The 21497-nt window shown below is 41.9% G+C and overlaps 1 protein-coding gene across 2 annotated transcripts; it reads right to left on the bottom strand.

Annotated features, from left to right (window-relative positions):
- Positions 1-877: 877 nt before the first annotated feature.
- trak2 (trafficking protein, kinesin binding 2) lies at positions 878-21463 on the bottom strand. Of its 2 annotated transcripts, XM_080878607.1 has the most exons (17): positions 21344-21463; positions 16301-16502; positions 15002-15190; positions 12195-12254; positions 10034-10110; positions 9819-9935; positions 8754-8969; positions 8587-8665; positions 8349-8479; positions 8184-8258; positions 7622-7759; positions 6889-6968; positions 6595-6735; positions 6226-6518; positions 5497-5988; positions 5311-5410; positions 878-5231 (listed from the first exon to the last, which is right to left on the bottom strand). In XM_080878607.1, exons 2-17 carry the CDS (start codon positions 16353-16355, stop codon positions 4451-4453), a joined length of 3024 nt encoding a protein of 1007 aa, XP_080734733.1. In that variant the 5' UTR covers positions 16356-16502; positions 21344-21463; the 3' UTR covers positions 878-4450. The 2 variants fall into 2 exon arrangements, with proteins under 2 accessions (XP_080734733.1, XP_080734734.1); XM_080878608.1 differs by lacking the exon at positions 12195-12254.
- Between the last annotated feature and the right edge of the window lie 34 nt (positions 21464-21497).

Genomic DNA, 21497 nt, shown 5'->3' with positions numbered 1-21497 from the left:
ATGTTAAAATGTCCCAATTTGATTGTTTGTTTTTTAAATATAACTCTTCCATTTGGGAACTACTAAGGCTTGGAGTTAGGGACGTGGTTGCTTTGAATTACAGGTGAAAGAGAATCAGGTGCCATATTTATCCCATATTGGCTTTTCTTCATTGGCTTCCTGTTTATCCACAATCAAATTTTAAATCCTTCTCCTCACATAGTCTTGTCTTGTATAATCAGGTCCCATCTTATATTAAAAACCTTGTTCTACCATATCAGCACTTTGTTCTCAGACGGCTAGCTAACTTTGCAGAGTATTTAAAACTAGGATGAGCGGCAGAGCCTTCAGCTTTCAGGCCTTTCTTCTGTGTAGCCAGCTCCCAGTTTGGATTTGGGAGACAGATGCTTTCTTTACTTATAAGACTTTTTAAAAACTTTGTTTTAATAAAGCATAAAGTTGGCACTGGATAAGGTCACCATGAATCCTCATTTAGCTCTGCATTTACTCAATATGTATTATTACTCTGGCTCCCTTCCACAGCCCGTCTCCCTCACCTCACTATCTGCCAGTTGTGTCAGATGGTGAGGTGTTAACTAAGCAAGTTAGCATTAGCTTAGCACTTTAGTCTCTCTTCCAAATACGGTCATTAACCCAACTATCTTTTATGTACAGTCTATGGAATCCACTGAAGTTAGATGGCAGTCTTAAAAAAAAAAAAATCAAACATTTTAGTCCCAAACTTTTAATATCCCATAACTAACAGAGAGATTGTCACGAAATTTGCAATAGAATTAGTGTATTGCATACAGTGGACTGAATTTACACCCAACTGCAAACCATTTGTCTGGAATTTAAGTCAACTTCCATCAAATCATAACAAAACAGTGAGACGGGCAATATATATATTTTTTTATTTATTTAAAAAGATAGACATGAATAATAGGCATGAGACATGAAGGAATCGCAGGACATTTTCTCTTATAGCCAGAGAACCTCCTGCTTCAAGGGGATGGAAGTTATCCAACTTTATGAATGTACCTTCCTTCCCCTCTGCAGTCCTGCTCTCCTATTAAACATTCAGCTGAAGCTCTTGTTGCCCTTTAAAGCATTATTGTTAATTAGCTGCTAAATGCATCACAAACACATGTATAAGCCAGAATATTCAAAATTAAAAATAATACTGAGTTTGGATTCCCTTCATGTGAAAAGCACAACAAAATGCTACTTATCCAAATTTTTATGGAAAGATGTTAGCTGATATTGTTACAACATTCACAATTATGCTAAATGTCTCTTATTTATGTAGATCAAACTCTTTCATCAATAAAATAAAGGTTAAACACAAAAAACTAAAAGTGCAGTTACTGGAGATGGGGGGGCGGGGCAAGGTCTGGTTGGGAACAATAGCACTGAAGGGTCACAGGGATAAAGCACAAAGCTCTAAGTTTCCTTATTTTTAATGCTATAGCCTGTCACATGTACAGAATGATGTCAGATGTTTTCCTACAGAACACTACCACCTGCTGGCCGATACACAAACTGTATACATCCATGAGATAAAGGAGAAACATATTTTGATCAAATCTTGATCAAATCTGAATTAGGTTAACAGCTAAAATAATAAGTGAGTGTTTTTATTCCCTCTTTACAGCCCAAACCTGAACATCTATTGTCAAAGCAAGCAGTGACCCTTAAACCTCTTAATCCCACTAAGTGCAACTCATGTCCAAATACAGCTTAAAAAAGGAACTCAAACTAGAGCAGTGCTAGTTTCCACATACGGCCTCATACCATTAAAAACACACAAACATAAACACGCACGCACACGCAAAACACAAAGACCTGAAGGAAAACTTTCACCCTATTTGTTTTTTTGCCTGATGTCCCATTTGGTTTTGTCTTTGCCTTCATCCTAACTGTCTGCCAACAGGTGCATGCTGGGACCAGCAGACAAGGTGGTGTTCATGCAGGCGTTGGGCATGGTGCATGGACGGTCACTGGACATCCGTGCAACACTGTAAAACTGTTACAATAATACTGGCATGTTCAGCTGCTAAACCAGCGAGTGGTTGAAGTCTCCAAGCTTGTCCTCCTACCTGTATGTATGAAGAAAGCAACTGCTACGCTATGAGCTAGCAGGATGTTGTTCTATAACTGAGAAGCCCTTAAAACAGCAAGACCCCAGAAGCCCCCCTACCCCCTCTCCCTTATTTTCTTCTTCTTTCATGTTTTAGGGTTTCTGCCAGTGTATTACAAGCTCCTTAAACACCAGATATTTTTGTTTTTACACAACAGCTCCATATATTAATTTAGCTAATACGTCATTAGCCTACTGTTACTGTTAACCACTTTACACACATAAGACCAGCCCGAAAAAAGTTGTTCAAATTGAATAGTTTTGCTTTCTAGTTGGTATCCATCCACTTATGTCCACTAATAACAGAACTGCTAGGCTTTTTTACTGTATGCAAATGATGTTTAGCATGATTGGTGCTCTCGCTTTTAAAAGCTGGAAAGCCAAAAATAAACTCTACAGTCTCTCGTTACCTGTTGTGTGCACAGGTGTGTCACAGCTGGTCAATGGGAAACGGTGTGTTTCCTTTTAATCCTACTGTACACAAAGTGCTTGCAATTCAACTACGGCTGCAGCAGGGGGCGCTCATGGCACAGTCCTTAATGAATAGGAATGAATGCAGGTAATGCCAAAATAATTGTCTGTAGTCAAAATTATGCACATGTATAGGGCTGCCACAAACGATTATTTTGATAGTCGACTAGTCACCGATTATTTTTGCGATTAGTCGACTAATCAGATCGTCATCCATTGGACGTAAAACGTACAGCTTATTGCACCAGCATGCATCTGCTCTTATATAACTATCATTAGCTTATAGCTGTTTAAAGTACGTGCTAACTAAAAATAAAGACAAGATGATAGTTTATTAAATTTTAATGAAATTTGCAGATTGTTTCGGTGGAGTTTAATAAACTCCTTGCTATCTAAAATATAACAGGACACCGGAGAATATTCTCGAGCATCTCACACTTCTGATAATCAGCTGTCTGCCTGATGTTTATTCAGCTGTGTAAAAACTTTAATCTCAGCCAAACCGATTTACTCAGGAACAAATAAAATACTAAAAAAAGCCAAACAATAACATTTTTAAGTTATCTAAGTGACTTGTATATGTTTAACCTGAGTAGCGAAAGACAGCGGTGGGTTTGAAAACGATTTGCCGGGAGTCCGGTGTTCTCACGGGCTCTAGTGAGCCTTGCCCCCGGCTAGCTATCGAGCTGGTGGGTAACAGACGTCTCCAAAAACGTCGGAGCACTTTTGAAAGTATGTGGTGTCCTGATAAACTGAGCAGATATTTGAGGTTTACACAGCTACATTCTCGCCTCAAAATATGTTAAACTTTATTTTGTGACCCAGAAATAATAAGAGTAATATTAAAACTAACTAGCTGTCGCCATTGTTGACAAGTGCGCTGGGCCGCACTATGAATTATGGGACACAGCTTCTTCTTCGGGGTTTAACGGCACCTGGCATCCTTGTACATGCAGTGCTGCCATCTTCTGTTTCAGTCCGTTATTACACTCTTAAATCCTACTACTCATTCCTGCGTCTTTTGTGATCTTACAAAGCTTCAAACGATGCGTCGACTAATAAATTAGTAGTCGACGATTTTAATAGTCGACGTAATCGTGACTAGTCGACTAATCGTGGCAGCCCTACACATGTATGTTTAAACTTTTGCACACAATATTGTTAATATGTACAAACTGAATCGAACTGAACAAATTTATGACTTTTTGTTTTGTTTTTTTACAGTAAAGCTAATTTTGCCCATAGCATTCTTCTAGTGTATGCTAATGGGTCGTTAACCAAAACTTATCAATTACCAAGTTTGTACAGTTATACATTTATTACAACAATATAGATTTTCTGAACATTTTTTTAATGACAATTGTGAGAGAAAAATGCCTGCTTTCCAGCCTGGGCTACTTGAACCCCCTATGTTAACTGATATGGCGGAAACCCCGTCTTCTGACATAAACATACTGACACCCTTTTCGCCCTTCTTTCACTTCTTCCTTTACTTTTCTCTAATCAACTTCCACAAACCTTCGTACACTTACATTTTCCTTTCTTGCCCTCCTCTACCCATGCCTAACATCTAGAGCCTCACTGGAGAACTACTGAGTCTATTTAATATAAGACTGAGAAGAGGATGACCCACTCAGAGGCAAGCTAAGGCCTTTTTAACTATCAGCATGGCAGACATCCACATACACAGAAAATGCAGGGTGGCTAAAACAGTCAGTATCATTAAATTGTGCTTTAAAATTAAGTTCCAAAAAAGGACGGATTGTTCTGCCCACCGCTGCCCTGACTTCTCTCTCCAAAGGCAGAAAGGAGGAGAGATGTGGTGGAGGAATAAAGGAGGGGACTGATGTTCTGTTAAGTTCAACGGTTGGCCGAACTTGGGTAGGAGATAGAGGCAAGATGCCGCCGTCTTTCTTTTAGGTTCCCCCATGGAGGTGGGGGGATAGCCAGGGTCCTGGGGTGAGGAGGAGGAGCTGAGTGACCGGCTGACTTTCCAGCTCGGGCACCAATCATAGCCGGGAGGCTCTGGTTGCGCCTCAGGCCATCTAAAAGGCTCCCTCCACCTGCTGACACAAATGTGGCAGAATCCTGGCGTGGCATTGAAGCATCAGACTCAGAACCATGCAACACCTTAGTGAATCCCAGCTGCCGGAGCTTCTCCACCAAACCAACACTGGCCGGGTCGGGCCTGGATCTGCCTGATTTGGCGGATGAGATGAGGGCTGGGGTTTCTTTGGATGGGCTTGGTAGGTCAGGATGCGGAGCGCGGCCCAGGTTTAACCCATAAACGTCTTGGAGAAAAAGCTCTGCGGGCCGCGAGGCCAGGAAATTGTCAGCTGGGTGTTGGCGGGGCTCTGTAGGCACTGGGGAAGGGGCAGGAGAGTGGGAGGGGGAGTTGGGGGGCGTGCTTGGCAGAAGCTGGAAAAGGGGCTGCCAGGGGGCGGGTCTCGGGGTTGGAGGAGGGTTGGAGACTTGTGCAGAAATACCCCTCTCTAGGACCAGCTTGGTCAGGCCACTGGGGGGTGCAGGCAGACGTCGAGGGGGGAAAGAGTCACCCAGACTGAGTCTGCAGGGAGTCACAGGGGTGCTGGGACCCGTCCTCATGGAGCTAGGCGTGTTCGCCATGTGGGATGACTGAGAACTGAAAGCAAGAAAAGGAGAGTCTGTGTTAGAACAATAACAGTGTTTATGGGATGCTTATTTTCTTGAAGAGGACTCACCTTGGGGTGACCTGTGTGATGTCACACGGGTGCAGAATGCGGCAGGTAGTGAAGGTGTAGGTGGAAAAGGTGGAGCTCTGACACTTCCCTGGGTTTTGGACTGAACAAACAAGAAAACTTCAGAAAACCAAACACGCGCACCTTGGAAATGATGAGCAATAACAAGCTACAAAAAGTGATTTTTACCAGAGGAAGATACTGCTGTCGATGTCAAGGTTTGGCTTTGTGATTGGAGTCCTGCTCCAGAGGCTCCTGGAATGGGCTGAGGCGATTGGCCGGGTTTCTCTGTGGCATGAAGGGGTGTAGGGCAGATGTCTAACCTGATGGAGGAGGAAGCAGCTGGACTCCCAGTGGAGAGAGGTGGCACTGGGACAGATGATACCGCATGCTTTCTGTCCTTTTTCTCCTCGGGTGTAGATGAGCAGCGCACGTTAAAGGTGATTCCGCCTTCCTCCTCCTCATCTTCCTCCTCCTTACTCCGCTCTGCTGCTCCTTTCTCCAGGATACCATTCCTTCTGTTTTCTTCATCTTCTTCATCCTCCTCCATGTCAGACAGGTGGTACACAGCGTCCTGAGCCAATGGACGAAAACCTTTAGTCACTACTCCAGGGTGTGGGTCCAGGATGGTTCCCAGGTGAGGTTTGGCCAGCTGCTGCCAGTGGTGCAGTGTCAGCGAGCCTGAGAAAGAAATGTCAGCATGTGTTACTGCATACTCTGCATTTAATTATTAGTTATTAATAATCTCTGGCTCTCTTCCACTGCATGTCCTTGTCCTGTCTTCCTCCCCTCACCCCAACCAACCCCAGCAGATGGCCACCTCTCCCTGAGCCTGGTTCTGCTGGAGGTTTCTTTAATTGGATTACATCACCTTGTAGTAAACGATAACCTTCGAGGTGTCAACAAAGCAAACATTACCTTCCATGGGTTTGACAATCTGGAGCTTCTCAGGCAGGAAAGTCTTAAAAACAATGGAGGCGATGGAGAGATCCGACAGGTTGGAGAAAGACGAGACTGCACTGCCCATTGGTGAGCTGCAGCAACTGCCTTCTCCTTCCACCTCCGCCAGGGCCTGCACCTTCTTTTCCCGCTCCGCCTGGAAGAACTGTCGCTCGGACAGGAAGTTCTGACGGCGCAATGACAGGCGGTGGAGTGCTCTAGTGAGGTCGTTTCCTCCCGGACAACCAGGCTGGCCCACTCGGCCCTCCTCCCTGCAAAACATGCATGTTATGACCTGAAATCGAGCATAAATCTCTTCCAAAACAGAAAATGCTCTTTGAAACTTACCCCTGTGTGGACTGAAACGGCTGCGCTGTCATCACCAGAGAGCTCTGTCCGGAGCCAGGGATTGGTGGGTTTGCTGAAGCTGATCGTAGTACTGAGGCATTAACGGAGCGGACTGTTTGGAAGACTCGCTTCTGGGAAATTCTATAGGAAAATGAGGTGAAAGGTCAGAGACTAGACCTAAAATATAATGCAGACACCTAAACTTTTCAAACCCATGAAAAGTCTGGAAAAAAGTACGAGTTCTCCAACACCAACTGTCATCCTCAGCAGCAAACACATTCTGCAGCTTTTAACCTTTGGTCCTGAAAGGCGGTCTCCTCCTCTATACTCAGCTCCTTCCTCATAGTTCCCTCAATCTCTGCTGCCAAGGATTCCTGTAAAAACAGGACACATACGGAGGATTAAAAGTATGCTGTGGATTCAACAAAAGTAATATTTACAGTCACTGTTCAGTTTAATTCATCCAAGCCTAAAAAATAAATGCACACAGGCCAAAAACTGCAGCTCCTCAAGTGGCCACTTCAGGCTGGCTCCCAAAAGCAAGCCAATATCAGCACGCCCCAGGGCAGCTGTGGCTACAGTGTAGCTTGCCATCACCAGTGTGTGAATGTGTGTGTGAATGTGTGGATGACTGAATGTAGTGTAAAGCGCTTTGGGGTCCATAGGGACTAAGTAAACACAGGCCATTTACCATTTACATTTACCAATATCCTACAGACTCCCACATTATACTGAACAAAAACTTTAAAGAATATGTCTAAAGCCAGATACGGTTACCTCCTTAAACCCTTAAAGCCTGAAATATGAAATGTGTTGTGCAGTTTATTTAGGTTTTTCAAGGGTAAAATAAAAATCTCACCGATGTTGTAGAACTCAAAAAGTCACAAAAAACTTTATGTAGCAAATACAACACACTGGGTGTTAAAGGGTTAATAGCAGCTGTATGATTCCTTGTGAACACATGTGCCAGGGACTGTATCTTCCTCTGTGTGCTCCAAATAAAAGTTCAAGGGTGCGTTTCTCTCACCATGGGGTAGAGGCCGTAGGGAAGGTGCCGGCGCATCCCAGCTGAGGGGCTGTTTTTACTGCGCAGCTCTTTGATCTCCTCCTGCGACTCATGGAGCATCTCTACACACTCAGCATTCCTCTCGGCCAGCTCGTTGAGCTGCAGCAGACACGTGCAAATAATCGGGCAAAATTACTCACAAGTTTGTATATTTATATGAATTTATTTTAAAAAGTAAAATAAAACTGGGAATAGGAGGTGGTTAGTTTGTGATATTTCTCAATACTCTGACCTAAATTTACTGTTTATGCTTTTAGGACACAGTTTTTAGGGAAACACATCATTTTCCCTTGTATTAGGAATGATGTTAGGAATGAAAATCAGATCAGACTGACAGATTTGACAACGTTAAAGCTCTAAATTGCTGTAAACCGGCTCCAACACAAACCATAAGTGTGGTTTCTTACAAAGGCTTGACATAAAAGCTACAAACCTACATTATATGATCACATTTGCATCTTTGTAGAATAATTAAACTGGTCTTGCTCTAAAAAGGAACTTGAACACTCGTATGAGACTGTACCTCTGCTGTGAGCTGTCTCTGAGCATCTTTGGAGGCCTGCAGGTGGATCCTGAGCTCCTCTTTCTCCAGAGCCAGCTGGAGATAAACAGCATCACACCAAGAGCGTTCACACACTGTGCCAGCATCTACAGTAGGTAATCAGTGCTAGCAGTTAAGCTTGCCCACCTCCTTCACTCTGTGTTGCAGCTCGACTATTTGGGAAAGCAGCTGAGCGATTTCCTCCTGGTGTCTGAGCAGCTCCTCGTTCTTCTGAGATAGATCTTCAGTCAACGAAACCATCTGGCTGTTGGACTCGCCTGACCCCACGTGTGATATACACAAACACACCAAAGATTAAATTCAGATGCCTGATCTGTAAAAGTTCCTTTTGAACATAAGTTTGCAAACTTCAAGAAAAACTCACGGAGCTCTTTGACACAGTCGCTCACTAGCTGCTGCTCCTTCTCCTCATAGGTGATGGTGTCTCTTTTGAGTTGACAAGCCTGGATAAGTCAAAAAAGCTCAGTTTGCAGCAGAGATTATACTTCAACATCTGCTTCTGATCAATTTGCTTCCCAAAGAACGACATACCTCGGTTCTCAGTGCCAGATTTTCTTCCTCTAGGTCCTGCAGCTTGCTCTGCAGGGACTCCAGCTGACTAAGTGCAGCAGCGGCGGTTCCCCCCGGCAGGTGAGGTTGCCGCAGTGGGGTCGACACGCTGGAATCGGTCTCGCTCTCCTCAGAGGCGCTGGCCACCATCCGCAGCAATTCATCCTTCTTACTGAGCTCATGTTGCAGCTGATGAACCTGACCAATGTGGACAGTTTAGGAAAAGTGATTGGTGTTTACAGGATTTTAACATTTTAAAGCTCTCTTTTTCTAGAGATACAAAAATCTAACTTTCAATTTTTTTGGTTGAAGTTTAGTTTAAAGCTGGAAAGTGAATGGAATATTTGTATGTATACAGCAAACATGCATGACTTGTGGCAGAAATACCATTTTATTGAAATAAAATGGTATGTTATTTTGGCTGCAGATGCATTTAAAAAATAGTACATTATTAATGTATATCAAGCATTTTTTGGTCCATGAGATATTCAATTCAATTCAATTTTATTTATATAGTTCTAAATCACAGCAACAGTCACCTCGAGCCACTTTATATAGTTCGGTAAACACCCTACAGCAATACAGAGAAACCGCAACAATCAGAAGACCCCTATAAGAAAGCACTTGGCAAAAGTGGAAAGGAAAAACTCAGTTTTAAGAGGAAGAAACCTCTGTCAGAACCACGCTCAGGGAGGGGCAGGCATCTACCGCAACTATTAACTAGCTAACTAACTATTAGGAAAAGGTGTACCACAGGGATCTATTTTAGAGCCCCTTTTTATTATTCAAATGTCTAAATGCTTTATTCTATTTCTCTTTTAAAAACCTATTACAACAATATCACTAGATCATGCAGACATGTTGAGGAGGTAATTTAGCCTTTAAATCAGCTGTGCTGGATCAAGGACACATCTGAAACCTGCAGGACACCATGCTCTTGAGGCCTGGAGTTCCCTCACCCCTAATTTAAATTGATCATACTATCACCCTCTCTTTATGTAGCACAAAACATTATTTACACATTTTAAAGTGAATAAAAACAGTTACCTGATCTACAGACTGTGCTATCTGCTCCTCTAAGGCCTCATTTCGCTCCTGTAGCAGGTGGTTCCTCTGTAGAAGTGACTGACCAATCCGAGCTGCCAACTCCAAATCTCTGTCCCGCTGTTCAAATAGAACACAAGGCACCCAGGGTTAATCAGTTAACTGGCTGTTGTTTTCTTAGCTGAAAAAAATTATCACAAATGAGGTCAACGCCCTACCTCAGCCAAAAGGTGTGTGACCACTTCAATGTCATTGTACGTCTTGGTCATCTGTTCCACTCGATCAGCACTGAGGACTGGCCAGAGGGAAAACGTTAACTTTTAGGCAGCAAACAAGCAAAAACACACACACACACACATCTAGGGATGGGTACCGGTGTCGGCACCGGTTCTGACATAAACGGTAGTAACCAGACCGAAAAGCAGCGCACATTTCGGTGCTTTATTTCGGTGCTTTTTTTTCCTGAGCTGTGATACACTTCTAGCCAATCATTTTACATTTCCGAGGATAGTAGGCGGGGCCAGGTACGTACGTTCTTTTATGCAGAGCTACAGATTAAAAATGTCCAAGGCGAAGCGGTCAAAAGTCTGGCTGTACTTCACAGCAAAAGATGCAAACTCAGCAGCCTGCAACAAGTGCTTTAAGCTGATACTGTGATACTGACAAAGGAGGTAACTCCTCAAATCCGATGAAACACCTGGCGACGCATAGCGTTTTTTTTAAAAGCCGAGAAATGCGCCGTATTTGATAGCTTGCTGTGAGACCTCACACCGAGCACCCTGCGGGTGGGTTACCTGTTATCGGACCCGGAGTTAGCAACATACCCAAAAACACGAAGAGGAGAGTCCTGGCCCCTAGCCCTGCCAGTGTAGCAGAAATGATGACGGATGATGATGGCAGCAGCAGCCGTTCTTCTCTGCGTGAGTAATTTACGTTGAGTAGGCTAACCACGTTATTAAATTAATGCATGTAAGGTGAACTAGCAAACATCATCATATCTACATGCGGCTGTCTTCTTGTTTGATGGCAGATACTCCCTTCACCCTGGCCAAAAAGGCTAAAATGACCAAAGAAAAAGAGGGAAACAGCTAAACATGAGCGGTTTTTGGACAAAGTTTGTGTTTTTTCCATTGATTAAGCACTGCTTCCAGCCAAGAGTGATACCATATATGCCCTATAGCTGCAGAAAAGGCTAACATTGTTATCTTTTTACAAAAACCAAATCAAATCAAATCACTTTTATTGTCACATCACATGTGCAGGTACATTGGTACAGCACATGTGAGTGAAATTCTTGTGTGCGAGCTTCACAAGCAACAGAGTTGTGCAAAATACAATAATGTAAACAAGCAAAATACAAGAATGGCTACATCTGAAACTAATAAATATATGTACAATATATAATAGTATATGCATTTCTGGATGTGTATAGTAAATATTTTCCTACGTGTGTGTGTGTGTGCGTGTACACATATTTTACAAATTAAATAGAGTAAACAATAAATAAAATATATAAAATATACAGAGTTGAGACATGTGCAAAACAGTGGCATTACTGTACAGTATGGAGTGCATAATGTTAAAGTTCCAGTAGTGAAGCTGAGGTGTCTATGACGTGTTCAGCAGTCTGATGGCCTGGTGAACCAGCTGAACATGAGAGGTTTTTGGACCAATTTTGTGTTCTCCATTCTTTAAGCACCGGTTCGAGCACCGTTTAAGCACCGGCACCGTTTCAAAAGTACCGATTTGGCACCGGTATCGGATAAAACCTAAACGATACCCATCCCTACACACATCTAAAAAAAATCTAGAATCCACACTCTGGCATGCACACTGTGCATCCAAGCAACTCCACACAAACATGAAAATAAAATCAATTACTGGACACGTCTTTAACATGCATGGTCTACTACATAATAAAGAATTCTGACCACAAGCAACATTAGGAGCTACTTGGCTATTATAGCCACATAACATCACCATTCTTTACACTTTTTAGCATCTGATTATGGACGCGTGGTCCAAATTATGTCCACTAAATTGCTAAATGATTATTGCTGGAGCAATAATTATGCAACACGTGCTAGTGGTCTGAATTTAAAAAGAACACTAGCTTTACAAATTAATAACTGTACTACAAGCTGACTACAGTACACAGTACAGTACTACAGTTGGAAGCAGAAGACCTTTACTATGCAAGTCTCTTGTCTTATTGTTTACATGCAAAAAGTGGAGAGGGGCTCCCAATCAGTGGCCTAGGAACGGATCCTAGATCACATCCTAGAAGTGTGTGGCCACACTTTTGACAGAAGCCCCTTTCTCACACTTGAGTTAAATGAAGTTCCAGAGAAGAACAGGCAAGTAGGAAAAGTAGGATACCTTTGGAGAGGCTCTGAGAGCCTGGGTGGGAATAAGAAGGAGGTTCCAAAGCAAGATATGCTAGTGAGAGAGATGCAGAGAGAGAAAAAGAGGGGAAAGTTCAGATGGTGTAGAAGTAAACCAGCCAGTTTTAAGACAGATGGAAAAAGAAAGGAAAAGGAAAGAGACAAACACTGGCAGAAAAATGAAAGTTTCAATAAACCAACATCATGTAGAGACATTAGTTTGTTGAGAGTCAGAGAATCTACACATCGATTAGTCTGGTCTGCTTTTAGCACCTGAGTGGGTGTCACCAGCGCTGCACAGTTCAGCGTTCCACCTGTTGAAAGAAAAGTGGCAACCCTAATCAATGAGCCATCTGGTTTCAGCTAGAAGCCCTTTAACAGAGTGATGCGTGTCCCCAACACTCATTTAGAATATTTACTTCTGTTGGTTTGATCAAAAACTTACAACCTTATTACAACTTCTTTGTGCAATCCCAGTTTACTGCTTACTGTACAAACACCTACAACTACAATAACAAAGTGTAATCCAAGTACTGTTAACGATAATCTAACCTAAAGAGCGATCGCTTACTATGACACAGCGTTGCACAGATTCACATCGGACTCACTATCTTTTTTTCTGAATAAATGTAGTGTAATAAAACAGTTTCAGCAGGGATTAAAAGTAACAAGCTGAGCTAGGCAGCTGCTCAAATGGATGAGAGCATTCATCCAGTAATCTGAAGCCTACAATGACCTCTGAATCTGGACACTGCACTCCAACAACCAGCGGGTAAAAATAACCTCTGCCCAGCACGGCTATCCTTGTTACAGTTACAGTGCATACATAATGCATATAATGTCTCAAGTTACTGTTCCACACACACAAAATCACAGACAAAAACATACACTAATACCTTTACCTGCTGCTGAAAGCATGCCATCATTGTATGGGTTATGTATGTCCATAGTCTGGCTTGATCATGATCAGATGCTGCATAAATAAATGAAACTGTTTACACCACATGCTGATCGCAGGGTGGGAAAGCAGTGCAGGTTGTATTGACTTATACAAGGCAGTAACTGAACTCTGGCCGCAATAAATTTCATAACAGCAAAGTCCAACCTCTGTTTCATTTTGACATAAATTCATGAACTACAGACACACAACAGGCCAATGGGTGGTCAATGTGTTACTTGTTAAGTAACATGAATCTCCAGAGTCATGGCTGCTTGAACCTTTGGCATCAATAAACTCAACATGTGATTATACAACAAACTCAACTTCAAAATGCAGTGTGAGGAATAAATGGTAGAATCATATGGACGCACCAATATGACACCTGGATCAAACTCAAAAAGCTTATCTCTTTCAAATCAACTCTAGGTCGCTCTATGTTTGCTCCGTCATGAGCCAGCAGAAATGCACAGGTTAATAACTCGAGTTAATAACTCATGCAAAGCTACTGGAATTGAGCATAAGTACCCTTTATTCACAACTTTGTCTTTTCCCAGACAAGAAAGTTTTACGACTCAAATCCTGGAGCGTAAAAACACTCCCAGCTCTTGTTGTCAGGCTTTGAAAAAGAGATGGGACATCATCTCGTCGAGCCAAATGACAAGATCCTCAACAGCCATTAAATTACAGTATAAACTCTTCAAATTTCACAACATGACACTAAAACCAGGATACTTGATACTCGTATAACCATAGTGGAGTACTGAAATATTTCAGCGTCAACTGCAAAGTCTAAATATGAATGTCAAAATCAGACCTCTCTAAGTGTTTTCACACATCTTAACATGCCATGCCCCAGCACATGTTATTAATAGGCTGTGTTTAACTTTGCAGAAGTGGAGCAAACAGCACCATGAAACTGAGACTCCTCCAATGTCCAATTTCCTCACATGTGCAACTAAAACACTTCATTCATTACTTGTTTTTTTTTAAGTTACTATTTATTTGAGAAATGCTCAAATTGTTGGTTTGATCAAACATTAATAAAAGGAAATGACGAAACATTCAGTGAACTGAAACAATCAAGATCTGCTCACGTTAAATCAAATAATCTTCAAACGCAGGAAACAAAGCGTTGGCAATTATGAGAAAAACAGGAAGTTTATCCTGTCTCGTTCCAGCATACTGCAACCTGTTTAAATGTAAACACACCATCAGATTTGCCCACTTCCTTTCTAGTAACACACACAGACACTTTGCCCTCTACGCTGTCACGTTTTGCCTGACCTTGCTGACATGCTTACTGAAGCTGGATGCCTGTCTCTCTCTCTCTTTCTGTCTTTCAGACATGTACTGAGGACTGAGCCCATGCTCACCTTCCACAGGAAACTTATCGTACGCCTCCTCATTGTGGATGTTTAACACTGGCATGTTGTGTCTCCTCTCTGTGCTCTCTTGTCTTCATTCTCTATCTATCCACACCGCCTCTCTTGTTACTGTCCCGTGACTCACTCTGGCTTTGGTTTTGAACTCCGCTGCACTTAACTGTGCTGGATCTTTCTCTCTCTCTCTCTCTCTCTCTCTCTCTCTCTCTCACACACACACACACACACAGTGCCACAGTCACACAAGCAAAGACAAACAGACACAATGACGAACGCTGTGCGAAATAATGTCCACACTAAATCCCTGCGACTTTAATTGAACGGCGCCACATAAAAAGAATCCCTCACATGCCTAATGCACTCACACATACACACACACACACCATCTGCTCGGTTCTGTTGTACAAGGCTTAACCAATCAAAAGGACGTCTGCAAAAGGAAGCAGCTTTGCAAAAATATACCAAAATGTACACACTTACTCATGTAGCGGAAAGTCTCCTCAGCCAGCATGGGGGAGATGGCGCTGTTCCTGGGACCTTCGTCTGGGGAGCAGCTCGGGGAAACCACCCAGTCCTGACTGTCTGACAGGTACACGGAGCCAGAGCCGACCGAACCGGAGCCCAGTGAGCCGGAGCCATAATTCCTCCCGCTGCTGCCCAGCCCCTCGTCTGGAGGAAGACAGACAAAAAAACTCATCACCAACAGCTGGTGGAGCAACCATTACTGTCATTATTGTTGGGGGTTTTTTAATGTTGTTGTTTGTTTGTTTTTTGATTAATCTTCTAGTCAATAATAGTTGACTAAGTCTCTGTGTCTCCTATGACAACTGGGACAGGCTGCAGCACAGGCCCTTGAATTGGATAAATGGAAGGTGGATGGATGGAAAATCTTCTAGTCTAAAATTGTCCATAATGGCAGGCATATGATGAATTCCTTACTTTTTGAGAATTAAACAATAAAAAAGTCAAACAAAAGAGCTGCTCTATCACAACAAGGTGCTTAGGCTGATTTAGAAATAGTATGAGTCCATTGGTGGGCCAGCAGAAGTTCACAGCACTCCTGGCAGTGCGTGCAGAACAAATAGCAGATGGCAGTGTGGAGTCAAGCAGCCCTTCCCATCTTGTGTTTTCCCTAACACCTGGCTCACTGGCCAGCCTGCCCTTGTAGCAGTTCTCGATACCAACTAACTGCTTCTCCAGTGGATTTCCAGTGAGTTGGATGTACTCCAACTGTACCAACTGGGACTGCAGCTCCCCTTTAACCCTAGATAGATCTCCGATTTGAACTAGAGAGATGTTCAATGTCACTAACCGCTCTCTAAGATGGTGCAGATATACTGATTATGCTGTTTAGTTATGTATTCCCCACAAAGCACTTGAAAAATCAATTATTTGCCACAAAAACAGACAAAAAGTGTGTGGGCTGAGGTATTATCATGGCACAATGGCATTCCATTAAGTTGATAAATGAAGAGGGAAGCTTTTATTTTGGCAAAGCTGTGCAGCTCCAGTGAGATTTGCGTGTGGGCTGATGAACAGTGTGTGTGTGTATATTGTCTTGGCTCAGGCACTGTACAAGCCGATGTCCTTCCACTCGAACAAATATGTGGTTTACTAGGACAAACAGAGCTAACTATAGCATCAGGCTTAAAGGCACCACATACTGTACCTCAGGGAGACCTGATACTCACAAAGCAGCATTTAAAAATGTGCACAAAGCAAATCGGTGGCTGTACTGCAGCTTTTGATATATGATATTTATACAGAAGACCATCTCACCTGTCTCCGTGCTCGACTCTTTCTTCTCCACCGCCCGGGGTTTGACTTCAAACATATCCCGTCTTTGGAAAGGGGGAGTGAGGAGGGGAGGCTCTCCCACTCGTGAAAAGAAGAAGCTGGACAGAACACAGGAGCTGCTACTGGCATGACATCACATCCTGTTCCTGTGCTGACAGGGCGGTGTGCCCATACACACCGCTACCTGAAACAGAAGAGAGAAGTGTTAGTGGTCTCACAGATAAAGATGTGACCTCCACAGAGGCTGAATGAGGGGCAATATTCATGTCCAGGTAACGTGTGCAGCTGGTAATAAAGCAGACTGACTCATTTCCTTCTTATGCTCTCCATCACACCTGTTTTATAACATTTAGAGCCACCCACAGTGTTTGATTTTTGAACCACAGATATCGTTTTCAGGCAAGGACAAATCTAAAATAAATGCTAAAATGCTAACGCTAAAAGATTTCTTCTACTTCTACTAAACAAACTAAAGGTGAGGCTCTGAGATTTTGATTGAAGAAATGTTGTGACAATAACTCCACATACAGTTTTTAGGGAGGGGTGACATTGAGCCAGCCCACATCCTGTTGCCTGTCTCTGTATGAACTCTTCCAATGCTTAAAGGGATGACCGAAGGTAGGGCTGTTCCATATAACGATATATATCGGACGACGATATAAAAACGTCTATCGTTTCATTTTACGCTATCGTTTGTTTCGTGATGTCGCAAAATAAACTGTTTACGGCAATATTTTTTCACCGTTTTGATGGTCACTGTAGTGGCTATATAAATTTCTTAAAGTTCTCTCTTTCTCTTATATTTAATATAACCACACTACCGACGACAAGAGCCTGTTTTTATGCGTTGTCGTTAGCAACAACGAGGGTAAAACCATCGCGTGTCCGCTTGTTTATTTTCTACATAAACCTTTCACAATAAAGCTCAAGATCCTGTTAAGACCTTTCAAAATAAACTGAATCACGTGAAAGAGTATGCAGAGTATTTACGGATGAGAATTAAAAAAGAGCCGCCAGGTGCTAAAAAATAAACCTCAGACTCAAACGTTAGAACAGGCTTTTCCCCGCAGCACGCCGTGTAATAAATACCCACAAAGAAAACGGCAGCCGTTACAACTTATGTCTAAAAATGTGTCGTTTCATGCATCGGTTAAAACACTCAACTCCAGGTACATGACGCGCAACTGGAAACACTTCCCGCAAGTCGAGCTGCCCGAGATTCACAGAATTTACAGAAAATGTTAAATTTTTGTGATTTATATCATTATCGGGACTAGAGCCAGGCGATATGAGATTTTTTCATATCACGATATGGTTTTTTCATTTCAGGCAATAACGATATCTATCACGATATAAGCCAAATATATTTGTAAGATTTAAATGTGCCATTGCTCACAAGTAAAATGTGAAATAATCAGCAGCTTGTTTTGATTTAAATATTTATTTCCCATAATAAGTTCAACAGGGTAGATGTACTTAAGGAACATGAGACTTTTTCAGATAAATAAAGGCAAATATTGCAAACTACACAAAAGGCAGCCGCTAAAGCGTTTAAGTTTCAAAATAGAACAAACGAAACAGACTACTAAATTGTCAATTCCACTTAGAAACAAAATTTTAATTCTAAAAATAAATCTTAGTTTGTTTTACAGAAGAACAGACAAAATTGACTAACTTTTGTCAATATCAAATAAACTGAGAACTAAAAGGAAATTCTCAATCTCTCCTTGTTGTGTAGCTGAGCTTTTCAAACAGTTTTAACAGTTACTTTAGTCTGACAAAAGCCGAATGACGAATTAGCGCTTCCAGTCAGAGATTGAGCATGCACCACTTTATTGGATTTCCTTGTGCTGTACGTAACAAGTCACGTGACGTGACGCTGCGGCTGTGATTGGTTTGGCTCTGCGCTACTTAATTTGGATTGGCTGTTCTGTTTTTTTTTAAGAGGACAAGAGCGGCGAGGCCTATCGCAATAGTTTAATTTTTCTATCGAGAAAAAGTTGTTTCGCAATACATATCATTATCGTTCTATCGCCCAGCTCTAATTGGGACGATAGATGTCTTATATCGGGATATGAGATTTTGGTCATATCGCACAGCCCTAACCGAAGGAATGAGACAGGATGTGATGTCTTAAAGGGATGGGACATGTGCCTCTAGATATATTCTTATTTCCTTACACACATCTTTAATCTCAATTAACTGGCTGCTGTTGGAGTCATGAAAAACATAAAAAAGTCAAAAGTTTTTCAGTTTGCCAGACTACATTTCCCATGATCCAGTTTGCTTGATTTATATAGACGTTATATAAAAGGTGAACACAAATTCAAGCTCTAAAATGTGAACACAGGATCTCTGTTAACAATATGACTATGACGTCATCAGGGTTATTTCTGTGGACTCTAGCCCTCTACAGTGGACAAAGGAGATGTTATACAACTCTTTCCACGAACTGAGCAGCACTTCTGTCCAGTCAAGTGATCATCATGTGTAAAAGTACATCGGTGTTAGTACATCTTAGTAGTTTTCAACATGACAAGCAATTAGAAAGAATCTAGGTTTAAAGAAATTGCACATTGCCTAACTTTTCAGATCCAGGGGTTTCTTCTATCTTTCATATACAGTCTGTGAAAGAGACATGCTAGGAATAGGCTGAGTACCTTTTGCATCAGCAGCCTGTGCATGCAGATGCACACAAACTCTATGTGGGTGTTTATCAGAGAGCATGCCTGTGGAAGGACAGAATCCTTGGGCAACATTCATACACTCCTTACATAACAGTGACACTTAAACAATCATCTCCATAATAGAGGAGATTAAAGGAGATGAGATGCATGCAAGCCTAAACTTGCTGCTTACCACTAAACACCTGGTAGATATACTGGACCTACCCATTAATGACCAGTTGACTCATCCTAGGGTTCAAATGATCACATTAGGCCGTGAAGCAATTTTAAGCACAGAATATTGCATGTGTCAATCATTAATATGAATCTCTATCAAACAAATGCTTCTTATTTTCTCTCCCATTTAAAATGCCAGGACTGATGGTGTCCAAGTGCCTCTGAGTCACTTCATGACTGTCACAGGCAGACAGCTTCCTGACTAAGCACTCAGAAATTAAATGGAAATTTGTGGTTCATTGGCTAGGCTCATACACACAAACACAACACTCTCTGGCTTCACTGTGACCACTGCTACTTAAGAGAGGCGACGGTATAAAGATGTAAAATCCACAGCAGTAAGGAAGCAGCCCTGAAAGTAACACTTAAATAGACTCATCACCGCATCACTACACATAGCACGAGTCTGTCCGAGCTCTTCCACAGGGACTGTCTGCTTACATCAGCCTTTCGCAGGCGTCACCTCCCTTCATGTCTGATCTACACCTTCAGCTCAATGCTCAACCTGACTTTGTTGAAGTTAGCTTAGAATGATATCTCTTTTGACATTTTCCCTTACCGGTTATTGGCCTTGCTTTTTAATCACAGCATCTGCACTGAGCCCGTGATAGAGCGGACAAACTAGGGAGGGCATGTGCACAGGGGAGGCAGCGCATTTGATTGACTGCACCAGGGGCTTTAGATGCATAACCAGAAATCCCTCACAGGAACATCAGCATTCCTTGTCATGACTGGCCAAAAGGAATTAAACCAAGTCACATACAGCATCATGAAATACTAATCTGATCTGATCTGACTGTCAACTATAATCTAGATCTGGACAGATATACTCATTGGCTGATACTGGCAAAACGTATGTCATCCAATACGCAGTTAAAAGATAATATTATCTTAACCACAACAACATGCATTAAAAGATGCTTGGGATTATCTAGAGAGTATTATAAAAAAAAATCTCACTGAGTGGCTCCACATCCGTTGTTTACGATGCGATGTTATCAGCACTGTCTGCACCACACGGAGCAGAGCAAGATCATAAAAACCTCACCACAATCACAGCAAGCAGTCAAGCAGTGTAAAATAATGCAGAAAATTTTTAACAACGACCCCACAAATAGCCTTGTCAGTGCATTCTCGAACAAAGGTTATGGATATATATGTAAACTTTTTTTTTGCTTATATCAGGTTCAGATTCTTTTAATACCATAAAACATCGATAAACTCATATAAATCCAGTTCACTATGACCCCAAACAAACTCAGTATCTAATGATTCACCATGAACACGTTAACTAAGCAGAACTTAGTTTGAAAATAACCTTTAATTTGAAATGTTTTGCTGTTTAGTAACAGCACAGACTGCCTCCCCTACAACCCCACGGATTATGTGTTACACAAGGTGCTACATGAATTTGAATTATTATTATTATTATTAATAATAATAATAATTCAAATTCAAATTATTATTATTATTATTAATAATAATAATAATAATAATAACAATATTAGTAGTATTAAAATGTTTAACCACATAAATAAATATGAAAAAGCTACGGTATTCTTCAATTTGGCATCATTCATTCAGCTGATAGCATTTAACAGGGAGTTGCTGGGATAGTTAGTTCAGCCACTGCAGACATGAAACTCTCTTGCTAGCCCAAGCTTTCCTGATATCAAGTACTTTTTCTTGGAACCTTTATCGGCTGAACTCTCCAGAGGATCCAGACACATGAAAAAAAAAATGTTAAGCTAGCGAATGAACCGTAAGATATTGCACACCTGTCTGTTTGTTGAGCTGACCATTAGCTAAAATTTACTCACTCCGTTCTTTAGTTATACTTTTGTAATAAAGGCTAGTAAGAAGGTTATAAGAGATTTATATAAATAAATGCGAACTAAAGTTAACAAAATGTTTTGCATATCGGCTAACAAGAAAACTAACAACCAAAAAAACTGTAAATACGTTAGCTAGCTTAACCATCCTGTGGCTGGCTGACAGCTTCACTGTTGCTCATATCGCGTTAGCCAACAACCGCGAGCTTAAACAATCAGCATCCCTTCCGCGTTGACCGTTATACATTATACAGCTTAAAACACATTTTATTAGTTACAATGAGGCTTACCCTATATCAGTATTATTCCAAATCATGGGCAGTTCCAGCAATACATGCGGTGTCTGTCAATCCCTTCACCAAAGCCTCAAACAATGGAGGGGAAGCGAGGGGAGGGAGGGCAACAAGCGGTCATCAAGTGGCGACAGAAAGCCTAATGACGTCT

The sequence above is a fragment of the Rhamphochromis sp. 'chilingali' genome (genome assembly GCF_963969265.1).
Source record: "Rhamphochromis sp. 'chilingali' genome assembly, chromosome: 3".
Classification (NCBI taxonomy): Eukaryota; Metazoa; Chordata; class Actinopteri; order Cichliformes; family Cichlidae; genus Rhamphochromis; species Rhamphochromis sp. 'chilingali'.
The sequence above is the reverse complement of the archived record's forward strand: the minus strand, read 5'-3'. Positions and strand labels throughout refer to the sequence as shown.